This window comes from Alternaria rosae (assembly GCF_020736505.1).
Source record: "Alternaria rosae strain MPI-PUGE-AT-0040 chromosome Unknown BKA58scaffold_2, whole genome shotgun sequence".
In the NCBI taxonomy this organism is placed as follows: Eukaryota; Fungi; Ascomycota; class Dothideomycetes; order Pleosporales; family Pleosporaceae; genus Alternaria; species Alternaria rosae.
The window spans coordinates 879,866-892,343 of NW_025763571.1; the positions used below are offsets into that span (position 1 = coordinate 879,866).

Here is a 12,478-nt window from a genome sequence, read left to right on the forward strand (position 1 = left end):
GCGCACGCGTATAATCCTACTGCAAACATGTCCGACTACGGCGGTGACGACTACGATGGCGGTGCCGGTGACGTGTATGTTTGGTTCCATCTCTACGTTTCCTTCAACAGGCGCATCAGCTAGGAGAACGGTTAAAGGCATTCTAGCCCAATCTAACGTCAACAGCGACGAGCCCCTCATCGAGTTCGACGAAGAGGCCGAGCCTGATCTGATGGACGACGAAGACGACCAGCCTGGCGGCGGTGAAGACCCAGACAATGCCGAACCCAACGACGACAACGTAGTAGTATCTGGCGACGCCAACGCGGCAGCAGCTGCCAAAGAAGCCTCCAAGAACACAGTTACAAGCGAAAAGGACAAGAAGGTCCCGAACGACAAGCGCACAACCACCCCATACATGACAAAGTACGAGAAGGCACGCGTCTTGGGCACAAGAGCACTTCAGATCAGGTATGCTACCTTCGGAGGGAGGGTCTATGCACAAGGACTAATAATATTGCAGTGGCAATGCTCCCGTGTTGATCGATGTGGAAGGTATGACGGACCCTCTGCAAATTGCTGCGAAAGAGCTGCAAGAGAAGAAAATTCCCCTTGTTGTACGGCGGTACCTCCCCGATGGGTTCTACGAGGACTGGACTTGCGAAGAGCTTCTGACATGAAGCGTTGAGTGGCTGATTGCATTTGATATGGAGTATTGTTTGGCTAAATATGGGGCATTTCGGCGAAAGGAGTCTTTAAGTGGTTGCGCAATTATATCCCGAGTCTCACCCGATCTCCGTTAACTCCAAGCCTTGTCCGTTGCCTCTGCGGATCCGCGGATAAGATTTCTGTAACAAGCCAAAAGTCTAGAGGGAGGTGGGGTAGCTCGACATAGCTATTCGTCCCCCGCACTAATTTCAGGCACAACGTCACTCAATGCGCCTGCTCACAAAACTTCCAAGGGCCCCTCGACCTGCATTTGCATTCCAACCTCTTACTATCCGTTTTTCCCGCTACACCACATTGTCCAAGATGTCTTTCGAAACCACAGGCACCATTGCGTCCTTCGGCGGCAAGCTTCTCAAGTTGAAGCACAAGTCCTCAAGCACAAACACCGACATGGAGCTGAACATGTTCCTGCCTCCACAAGCACTCAAATCCGGCGCCAAGGTCCCAGTTCTCTTCTACCTCTCCGGCCTCACATGCACCGGCAACAACTGCTCAGAGAAAGGTTTCTTCCAGCACGGCGCAGCCAAACATGGTATCGCTGTCGTGTACCCTGACACTTCACCAAGTGCGCGCCTACCGTGAGACTAAACTCGGAGAATTTGACTGACCCACTGACTAGGGGGTCTCCAGATCGAAGGTGAAGACGAATCATACGACTTTGGGTCAGGCGCAGGTTTCTACGTCGATGCCACCAAGGAGCCATGGTCGAAGGGCTACAACATGTACTCATACATCACCAAAGAGCTCCCCGAAGCGCTGTTCTCGTCTTTCAAAGAGCTGGATTCCAGCAAAGTCAGCATCACAGGGCACAGCATGGGTGGTCACGGCGCATTGACACTGGTGGGTCAGCTGCTTGCATACCAAGAGGACTACACTAACCACCACTGATTAGTTCCTCAAGAACCCTGGCATGTACAAGTCCGTCTCCGCATTCGCACCCATCGCCAACCCCATCAATTGCCCGTGGGGCCAGAAGGCTTTCAAGGGATACTTTGGCGAGGACCAGCAACAAAAGTGGAAGGAGCATGATGCGTCAGAGCTGGTCAAGCAATGGAAGGGTCCTCTTGAGATGCTCATCGATGTGGTGCGTATTATATGCGACAGTCTTGTATCGTTTTACTAATCGAGCTAGGGCACTGGAGACAATTTTTACAAGCAAGGCCAGCTCCTACCGGAGAACTTCGTCAAGGCAGCCAAGGAAGCTGGCAACGACAAGGGCATTCAACTCCGCATGCAGCCCGATTACGACCACAGCTACTACTTTATGGCCACATTTGCTGACGATCACGTCGAGTGGGCGGCGAAGCATCTAGGCGCATAGTAAGTAGGTGTGACGATTATTGTAATAGCAGTCTGCTCACTACTACAGAAGCGGCTCGTGTATTAGAGAGAAATTGTAGAACCTAATAGAATCCGTACACATTTGGGAAGACTTTGTTGCTTATTCGTGATTTATTAGTTTGATCAACGTGTTGTACGTCGGCGCCAAAATGTATCTCAGCTCTTATCGCCATGAATTCGCCATAGAATTTGAGCTTCGAATATATAAGCATGATAAAATGACAACTGCGTTGCTGGCTTTGGATGGGAGCTCCCCTACTCGACGGGTACCTGATTGATGTCCTGAGAGCAGCGTAGATGACAATAAAACTTTAGCGATGCGCGTGGCGGTGTCGAAACCAAAATCTCGTGCGCACGTGTCACACGGTCAAATTGGGCGCGAGAACATCCCACCAGGTCTGGGCTTGGCGCTGCCACTTCAGTCACTGCACAGCTGTTTTCGGTCACGACGCCTCGACGAAGACGCAGAACGACTTTTGCTTTTTGCAGTCGGCAACCTGATCACCTGGAGTATAGACCCTGAAGCTCTGGCCATTGTTTCCTTCACGCACAAACCCTTGCACACGCCGTACGTCAGCCCCTCGTGCCCCGCCTCTGCCTACACCGCTGTAACGCTTTCGTGATGCAGTCTTCCACAGTTTGCTCCATGATCCGGTAGCATACAGATCCGCTCATCGTTTCTACCCCACCACGTCCGATGTACATTCTATAGGGCAGACCACACCGACTCAACTTGTGACTCAACCCTGCTTGCCCAGCTTGGACAACACGAGGAAATGGAGGACCAGGTACGCACAATTGTTTGCCCAATCCATGGAGCATATACTCACACTCCATGTCAAAGGTCGAAAATGCCATCCAGATTGCCGCAAATCCGACATCGAGCCAGGAGCTGCGCGGTCAGGCTATCGAATACCTGAACCAGCTTCGTGCCGAAGGCTCCGCATGGCAAGCTGCCCTCACACTCTTCGCGCGCGACCCTCGTCCCACCGACTTCGTCCGTCATACGTCCCTCGATCTCGTGAACAACGCGATTCAAGAACATCGTCTCGATGAGCAGAGTCTTGCGTACATCAAGGATACCCTTATGGGCCACATCCACCGATCCTACGTCCCGGGCAGTGGAGCTGCAGACACAAGCCATATCCAGAACAAGTTGATGCAGACTGTCACCTATCTCTTTGTAGCACTATACCCTTCCTCATGGCAGTCCTTCTTCGACGATTTCCGCGCCTTGGCTGGCGACCAATCTACCATCGGAAACGTCAATACAGCCACGACATTACTGTACCTCCGCATGCTCGGTCAAGTGCACGACGAAATCGCTGACCAGTTGGTCGCCCGTCCAGAAGACGAGAAGAAGCGCAACACAGAGCTGAAAGATCTCATCCGGCAACGGGACGCGCAGAAGATCTCGTTATCTTGGCAAGAAATACTCGCGAAGTGGAGGGAGACAGACCTGAATCTTGTGAAGATGTGTCTGGAGACTATCGGGCGCTGGGTGAGTTGGACCGACATCAATTTGATTGTCAACCAAGCCATGATCACAACTTTCCTGGAAATGGCGGGCCAACAAGGAATCGCTGATCCCGAGAGCGCTGCTGGAAAAGTGCGCGATGCGGCAATCGATACGTTCTCAGAGATCGTGGGAAAGAAGATGAGCCCATCGGATAAGATTGAACTAATCACTTTCCTAAATCTGTCCGAAGTCGTCGGCCAGCTGATCAGCAGCCCAGCTTTGGCCGATTTTAACAGCTCGAACTACGACAACGACCTTGCCGAGACAGTCGCTAAGCTCGTGAACAACATTGTATTCGATATCGTGAAGATACTCGAGAACGAAGCTGTCGAGGAGCATGTCCGGCAACGCGCAGACGATCTCATTCGCATCTTCACGCCTTACCTCTTACGTTTCTTCGCCGACCAATACGACGAGGTCTGCTCGACTGTCATCCCGTCTCTTACAGATCTGCTTACGTTCCTCCGTAAATTGCAAAAGAAGTCTGCATCGATACCTCCACAATACGCCGCAGTATTACCACCCGTCCTGGATGCGATCATTGCAAAAATGAAGTACGATGAGACAGCCTCATGGGGGGAGGAAGGCGAACAGACAGATGAGGCAGAGTTCCTCGATCTCCGGAGACGCCTCCACGTCCTGCAACAAACAGTAACTGCCATCGACGAGCCTTACTACATCGAGACACTCAGTCGCTTAGTGAACGGAACCTTTGGGCGCCTATCTCAAGGCGATCAATCTCTAAATTGGCGAGACCTCGAATTGGCTCTGTACGAGATGTACTTATTTGGAGAACTCGCAGTCAGAAACCAGGGACTGTATGCGAAACGCGAGCCCTCATCGGCCGCAGCTCAGCAACTCGTGAATATGATGAACAGCATGGTCGAATCTGGTCTAGCAAACTACCCGCACCCTGCTGTTCAGCTGCAGTATATGGAAATCTGCGTACGCTACTACCAATTCTTCGAGCAGAATCCTGGCCTCATCCCCAAGGTACTTGAGAACTTCGTCAACCTTACCCATAGCAACCATGTCAAGGTCCGCTCGCGATCCTGGTATCTCTTCCAACGCTTAGTCAAGCATCTGCGAGCCCAACTGGGCAACGTCTCCTACGACATCATCCAAGCGGTTGGAGACTTGCTTACAATCAAAGCCGAGCTTCCAGACACTTCAGAAGACGAGATGTCGTCCGATGAAGAAGATCAGTCGGCAGATGCGTTGTTCGACTCGCAGCTGTACCTTTTCGAAGCCGTGGGCTGCATCGCTTCGTCCAATACGGTCTCCGCAGAGAACAAGAGACTCTACGCGCAGACCATCATGAGTCCTCTATTCTCGGACATGCAACAGACTCTTCCCCAAGCGAGGAATGGTGATGAGCGGGCTATACTCCAAATCCACCACATCATCATGGCCATAGGAACGCTAGCTCGAGGCTACTCAGACTGGGTACCGTCAAACAACAATAGCGTCGCGCCCCAGAGTGAGGTTGCGGATGAGTTCGTCAAAGCATCTGAAGCTATCCTCGTCGCCGTCGAATCACTGAACTCTTCTGGCTCCATCCGACACGCCGCAAGATTCGCTTTCTCGCGCATGATTGCCGTATTAGGCTCGCGTCTGCTACAACAGCTGCCATCCTGGATCGAAGGACTCCTTTCATTGAGTTCTTCCATGGACGAGATCAGTACCTTCCTCAAAGTACTCGGCCAGGTCGTCTTCACCTTCAAGTCAGAGATCGCTGGCATCCTGGATACCGTTATGAGTCCAGTCTTGCAACGCATATTTACCGCACTAGCTGTGGTTCCTTCGGGCACAGATGACGAAATTCAACTGGCTGAGCTCCGTCGAGAGTATCTGAACTTCATCGTCGTTGTTCTCAACCAGGGTCTCGGATCTGTGTTCGTCAGTAATGGTAAGTCGACGACATAAAACACCAATTTGACCCTGGCTAATGTTCCGCAGCGAATCAAGCGACTTTTGAGCCCATAATTTCTTCGATCGAAACATTCGCTCGCGACACACACGACTACCCTACCGCGCGCCTTGCGATCTTTGTGCTTATTCGCATGATCACGGTGTGGGGCGGACCCGACAAAGTCGGGCCTGGCGCGAACGCAGCACCCACATCTCCCGACACTGCTCAAGCACCATTACCGGGTTTCGACAATTACGTGGTAGATAAGTTCTCTCCGTTGGCATGGTCAATTCCAGCATCACCGGGCTTCAACTCGAAAGACGCGCAGGCAAAGCAAGTACTCTTTGAGGCCGCCAACCTGCAACACGAGATCATTAAGAAGGTCGGCGAACCGTATGTAGAGCGACTCAAGAGCGATCTCGGTGGCATGGGAGTGGGCGACGACGGCGCGGACCAATACCTGCGCACGCTCGCCGGCTCGTTCGAAGGACCAAAGAAAGAAAAGGAATGGCGCAACTTCTACGTTCAATTCGTGGACCGCATGCTTGCAAGCCGAGGTTGAGCTTCGTTACCTAGTCGAGGTTCGGGGACTATACTATAGTGGAGGTGGGATTCATCAGCGGGTTTGGCGTAACATTTGTCCATCATGAAGGCGGCATCATTCTGCATCGTAGCGGGCGCCAAAAGGATTGGCATTGAGTTTGATTTCCGTGATAACCCCAGCAGCTAGCTCGCATCTTCGTAGTGCAGCCTCATTACAAATTAGATTTCTCATCATAGTATACATCAAATGCGTTCGCAGTCTAACAATGTGCCTCATAGCGTGATGATAGCATGTCATGGTGAGGGACAAGTAGAGATGTGAGCCTTCGGACGCGATGGAGTCGCGCCTGCCACTTCAGCCCTACGCACCCGCGCTGCACCGACATCACAACAGCACCACCCACTCCAGCTTCCCTCACCAAACCACCAATTCTAAATCCGCCTCGTCCCGGCCCGAGGCTGGCATCATTCCCGCAAGCAGTGTCGCGTGAATCCCAATATGCAATGTGATAGAATCGCGATTTCCCTAAATGTCCCAAAAACTTGTTTAGTAAGACCCGCCCAAGCGCTTCGCGTTTCACCACCCACAAACCGATTCGCCAGGAACGCCCGAAGCCCAGCCTGAGACTTCAGGAAGCGCGCTCCTAAAATGTCAAAAGTAGAAAGTTTACTTAGCGCTATGCTTAGTATTCGCTCTGGTACTGCGCCGCATGGGATGGGGATGCGGAAGCAAAAGAGGTGTCGTTCGCTGTGTGCGAACTATCAGCCTCATCCTACCTTTGGCTTGCTTACGACTCAGCGTCTTTTCCCCCCTACTTTTCAGAACTTTGTTACGGTGACGCGGCTTCGTCTTTTTGTGACGAAGGGCGGAAGCAAAGAGAGCCATGGATATTAGCGGGTTTTCACGCTGGAGCCCTTTTCGTTGGCATGGTTTGCGTGGCCTGCCGACCGTGGAAGACAGGGTCGATGCTCTAGTGGACGCGGGTGCGAATGCGACGCCCGTGACCACGCCGAAATCGAAGCCGAAATCGACGTCGAAATCTAAGACTTGGGAGACTGCGATTGAGAAGATTGAGAGTTGGCCTGAGGAAGCTCGGCCATTGAAAGCCCATACCTGGTTAAAATGGCTCTATGCATTGGGAGACATCTTGCTCGTATTGCTGCCGCTGTACTTCATCCGTAAGCTACCAATTTTCATCCTATACTGCTGATCTAACTCATGTAGTTCTTGGTGTTGCCGTGATCACCCTGAATGGGAAACCAACTCAAGACTCGGCATTCGGGTCTAAGGTGGAAACGGCTATGGACCTTGTAAAACAAAGCATGGGTCGCTACCATACAGTTCACTAACAGGTGCAGGGTCCAACAATGTTTCCTATCGTGTTCGCTGCCATAACCGGAAGAAGTATGAAGATGATTGCGCGGTTTCTCGCGGAAAGAGGGTCTAGAATCAGCGTATGTACATCTTCTCGAAACAGGTTCTTCAAGAAGTTCTTGTAGTCTTGGATCAAGCGACTAATTCGTCTTTAGACACTGGAACTGCTCATGGCAAGCCAGTCTGTTTGGGGCACCTTCGAGAGTCAACTGCTGCTACAACGACTTACAGTTGTTGGTGTGAACCTTCTCTTCCTGTGGGCTCTTTCGCCACTGGGTGGCCAAGCATCACTTCGACTCATGACAAGAAGTCTGAGAGCTTCTCATACATCTGGAAAACTTCGATACATGACTACCGGCCCAGCAGCAACTATGTGGGGGCTGTCGTCAACCTATATCGGCAGTGGGAAGTTTGCTGATGCCGGAGCTCTCTATACCGCAGCACTATTGGCACCACTGTCCACGAAGCTAGGAACTCAAGATCCCTGGGGTAACATCAAGATACCCAGTTTGCAGTCAGTTAACTCGTCGTCGCCTGATTCCAATGGCTGGTATACGGTACCTAAGGATGCATCATCGCCGGAGGACTATTCTTCTCTAGTCGGTCTTCCCCTTGTTGGCCTTCCGTCCCGCGACAGCTCAAGCTTCAATCTCCAGTACACGTACCTGTCGCTAGACTGTCAGCCCTTTACACAAGCGCCTTACCCTGGCGTGAACGGCTCAGATAATTACTATACCACTAACTACACTAAGTTGGAAGATTTGGCGCCTGGCCAAGTATGGTTCGAAAAAGAGGAGGATGATCCATTCGGCAATCCCATGGGAGATCGCAACTCTTTCTTCATGGATACAACCCGGAGTTTCCCATGGGGTATGAAAGTCGGAGACGACCAGGACCTCTTCATGGGTCGTCTAAACGGTTTTTTTGGCAACTACAATACCTCCATCCTGCCCGAAAAAGAGCTTACCATGAACCGAGAGCTTCTCTTTGTCTCGCAATACGCAACAACCCATGGTGGCAACGAAATTGGACTAAACATTGCGACATGCTCTTTGTCTCAGACTCACGTTGAAGCATTCGTGCAATGTAAAGGGAACACTTGTGCCACAACCAAGCTCAGGAAATCGCTGCAAGATACTCGTTCCACATCGCTCACTGGGTTCGAGCATGGTACGATCATGTTCGCGTTTGCGAAACAGTTTCCTCGCGCAGTAAAGTTCACGACTGGATCGAGCCCGACCGAACACTTCTTGGCTAACACTTCTGCCTTTCCATTCGTGCAGCAAGTGGGCCACTTCTCTAGCGATGTTATGTTTACGAACCTTTCACTGGTGTCCCCCGATGTGTTCTCGAAAAGACTCGGTCTGGTAATGAACACCTTCTATCAACTGAGTGTTCAGCCGACAGGCTATTTTGGTAGCTTACCTCAAAACCTATCACTTTACGGACCAGACACAGATACATTCGACGACATTAATGCCTACCTGCCGAAGAACTTGACGGTCACCGAGCATACCTTCAGCGACTGGTACACTACCTTTGAACAACGGATACAGGACATTGAATCGCCATTCGTTGCAGCGACAACATCAGCCATTATCACCGCTACAGAACAAATTTTTGTCTGCAACTTTGCTTGGCTTGCACTCCTGCTTGCCGCATCCATGATCACCCTCTTGACAGGTGGTGTGGCTTTAGTCTTGAAGTGCAGGACTTTAGGACCGGAACTCTTTGGATTCGTTACCAGCATGACCTATGAGAATCCTTGGGTCAAGGTACCCGATGGAGGGACTACGCTAGATGCGATGGAAAGAGCGAGACTCCTGAAAGATCTTGAGGTATACGTTGCCGATGTGCGCGGCAGTGACAAAGTCGGTCACATTGCTCTGGCTGCGGGCGTGCCAATGCGCAAGTTAGAACGAGAGCGGCTCTATTGCTGAATTCGGCTGCAGCTCAATGCCGCATGGATCGAGGAGACATGCCACACCCGCTCCACATGCCGTCGTGGCGCAGCATACTCAGCCATTGCACGGCAGGCAAGAAACAGGAGGACTCCGAAAAGATCGAGACTTCGCAGACCCTGTAGCATGCTGACTTGATCATCGCATTTCTATAGGATGAAGAGATGGCATACGAAACAACGCAATTGTTGCTCCCAATCGGCAATCAGAGGCGATATCGTGGATACCCACAGTCGTAGCTGGCGAAGATCATGATCGGCCAGCTGGCGCTTTCCGATAGCCAGTCTTACACAGTAAACGGATGAAGGTGTGACAGGGCACGCGCGGCGCCAGGGATGAAAGCAAGCTTCGTTCCCACACGCGGTGGAGCGGATTGCGGACACCAAAAGCTGAAGGCGTCGAGAGGCTGTAAGCGGCTCACCAATGGGCCTGGCAATGCAGGGGTCGTTGGCTCGGAGGTGCGACGCAGCATAAAACACACAGGGGTCCGGACCTTTTGCCGACCTGCTAAGCGACTGCGCCTCAACCAATGGACGTTCAGATGCAACATCGAAACGAAACCTCTCTCCTTAGGCCCTTCACCGACACATGGTGATCCTCGAGTCCACGTCTTCGTCGCCTTCCCACTTAGGCGGCGACGCATGATGTACCTGCGTCGGCTGCGCGCCGTTCTAGTATTCCCTTGGCTGAGAGCCTCAGCACACCCGGACCGCCCGTTTCATCCCGTAGACGCTCGCCGCTGTGGATCACCAACGACTCCCATGTACCTTGTCTTGCGTTGACACCCTCGCCCTCCAGACTACTCGTTTGATTAGAGGATCGTTCGAGGATTCGCAATGTGGAGGTTTTGGTGGCGGTACGCAATGGCTATTGTACCCACATCACATTGGTGGTGACACGAGTATAAGAGACTACAGCTGCCTCACAGCATAATGCCCTCATCGCAACACACGCTCTCTCGGCAACTTCTACATTCTTTCCATTGCAGCATTTTTTACACGACTAGCAGGGCTAGCTCATCCACATTCTCTTCAATTTTAACATTCTACTGTCGTTGTACGATATCACTACTACCATCAGCACCATGTCTCTCCGATCTATCTCCATAGCTGCGGCTGCCATCTTCGCTACTTCCAACGCTCACATGATCATGAAATCTCCTGTACCATACAGCGCAGACAAGATCGACAACGCACCCATCACCGCATCGCAATACCCGTGCAAGTCCAATCTTGGCTTCACTGTCTCCACTATGAACTCGATGGCTGTGGGCGAGAAGCAATCGCTCACTTTCTCTGGAAGTGCTGTTCACGGGGGTGGCTCGTGCCAGCTCAGCGTAACTACAGACACCGAACCTACAAAGGATTCCGTCTTCAAGGTCATCAAGTCTATCGAGGGTGGCTGCCCTGGTATCGACGGACCCGAGGCTTTCGACTTCGAGCTTCCTGACAGCATTCCTAATGGCAAGGCTACCTTTGCTTGGACATGGTTCGCCAAATTGAGTGGCGGCCCAGAAATGTATATGAACTGCGCACCCATCGAGGTTACTGGTGGTGCCAGCGACAAGTCCAAGTTCGACGCCCTCCCGGATATGCTCGTCGCCAACATCGCATCAACCACTTGCAAGCAGGAAGTCAGCAAGGACTTGAAGTTCCCCAACCCTGGTTCAAACCTCCAAAGTGGTGCAGATGCCGGCAATGTTGTTGACCCCACTGGCGACTGCGGATCTACTGGTACTACTCCCTCTGATCCTTCTGAGCCATCTTCCCCTGCTGGTGGCGAGCCTTCAGCTGCTCCCTCATCTCCTGCTGGTGGAGAGCCATCTGCTGCTCCCACTTCTGCAAACGATGGTCAGTACCATCCTGCTCCTACTACCCCCGCCGCGGGCCAGCCATCTGCCGCTCCCACATCTGTTGCTGGTGGCGAGTCATCTGCTCTCCCACCTAACGGCGGTGGTATCTTCGCTCCCGGAGCTTCCAGCGCTGCATCTGCCGCTCCACCAGCTGCACCCACAGTGCCATCGACCTCTACCACACTCGTTACCGTCACCGCCTCGCCCACTGCTCCCTCTCTGGCCGCACCCACCGTTTCTGCTGGAACCGGCTCTCCTGCCGCTCCTTCCACACCTTCCACTCCTTCAGCTGGTGGCGCGGGCACTTGCACCGAGAACGGCTCGGTGGTCTGCAACGGCGCCGATCAATTCGGTCTCTGTAACAACGGCGAGGTCGTCTGGCAAGCAGTTGCAGCCGGCACAACCTGTGTCAACGGCAGCATCACAAAGCGTGGCTACAACGGACGCATCGCTCGTCCTCGTTGGTCCAGCCGCCGCGTTGTCAACTAAACGCACAATGCTTCATGACACGCATCGCTCACGAAGACACATGTTGATACATGACTACATTCACACACTCGTTTCTTCCGCTTTTTTTTTCAACCGGGAATGTGGTCTGGGACCGAATTTTCCGTTGTACATACCCAAAGCTTTTTTCCGCATCTATTGGCGTTCTGGATTTGGGACTTTTCGAAATTTTCGATCGAACATTAAGGGGTTTGAAATTCGACGGGGTCACAAGGATGCATGTCGATAGCCAAAATCACCCTCGGCTTAGAAGCCTTAGAAACGATATCTGATACCATGGCCTTTTCCGACTCTATTGCGTGACTGTGTCATCTGTCGTTCCTAGTGCGTACTGAAACCGGCTGAGAGGTAATTTGCCGTTTGCTGAAATAGTGAACTTGATGTTGGATGATGTTGTTGGTTGATTGACAGGTTGGTGATCCTACAATTCGTCCATTTCACATTACATGAAACTTGCTCCTGTCAAACATCTCATTTTTCCATCACGACAAGATCAACCCTCATGTCTACCCCAACATGCTCACAGACGTATCCCGTTCCCCCATCCACTCCAGTCCATCCATCCGCCTCCCTGAGCCCGTTCACTAATCAGGCTCGGAGCTCCGAAGTCTTGAAACCTCGCATGCCTGACCATCACAGGGCCCTCAAAACCCGACCCCCGCCATCAAAGCCGCACAAGCATCATCCCACGACAAACGATGTGAATCATTTTGGATATGGAAATAGAAGTAGGCTTGCTCAGCCACTGTACTAGCTAGCG

General features: G+C 52.2%; 5 protein-coding genes across 5 annotated transcripts; all 5 read left to right on the top strand.

Moving 5' to 3' along the window:
- Positions 1-211: 211 nt before the first annotated feature.
- BKA58DRAFT_307729 (RNA polymerase, subunit omega/K/RPB6) lies at positions 212-659 on the top strand (the record flags this gene model as incomplete). Its single annotated transcript, XM_046167176.1, has 2 exons — positions 212-450; positions 503-659. The coding sequence occupies 2 exons, from the start codon at positions 212-214 to the stop codon at positions 657-659; spliced, it is 396 nt and encodes a 131-aa protein (XP_046028632.1).
- Positions 660-1,011: 352 nt separating this feature from the next.
- On the top strand, positions 1,012-2,029 carry BKA58DRAFT_435530 (Alpha/Beta hydrolase protein; the record flags this gene model as incomplete). The annotated part of the gene is made up of 4 exons (XM_046173346.1): positions 1,012-1,273; positions 1,328-1,548; positions 1,601-1,792; positions 1,841-2,029. 4 exons carry the CDS (start codon positions 1,012-1,014, stop codon positions 2,027-2,029), a joined length of 864 nt encoding a protein of 287 aa, XP_046028633.1.
- Positions 2,030-2,445: 416 nt separating this feature from the next.
- On the top strand, positions 2,446-6,285 carry BKA58DRAFT_353581 (armadillo-type protein). The gene is made up of 3 exons (XM_046168597.1): positions 2,446-2,837; positions 2,894-5,477; positions 5,528-6,285. The coding sequence occupies exons 1-3, from the start codon at positions 2,826-2,828 to the stop codon at positions 6,040-6,042; spliced, it is 3,111 nt and encodes a 1,036-aa protein (XP_046028634.1). The 5' UTR covers positions 2,446-2,825; the 3' UTR covers positions 6,043-6,285.
- A 493-nt stretch (positions 6,286-6,778) lies between these two features.
- Positions 6,779-9,516, top strand: BKA58DRAFT_83040 (uncharacterized protein). Its single transcript, XM_046175988.1, has 4 exons — positions 6,779-7,202; positions 7,249-7,334; positions 7,383-7,478; positions 7,554-9,516. The coding sequence occupies exons 1-4, from the start codon at positions 6,908-6,910 to the stop codon at positions 9,336-9,338; spliced, it is 2,262 nt and encodes a 753-aa protein (XP_046028635.1). The 5' UTR covers positions 6,779-6,907; the 3' UTR covers positions 9,339-9,516.
- A 776-nt stretch (positions 9,517-10,292) lies between these two features.
- Positions 10,293-12,164, top strand: BKA58DRAFT_83042 (uncharacterized protein). The gene has a single exon (XM_046175989.1). The coding sequence runs from the start codon at positions 10,444-10,446 to the stop codon at positions 11,698-11,700; it is 1,257 nt and encodes a 418-aa protein (XP_046028636.1). The 5' UTR covers positions 10,293-10,443; the 3' UTR covers positions 11,701-12,164.
- The last annotated feature ends 314 nt before the right edge of the window (positions 12,165-12,478 follow it).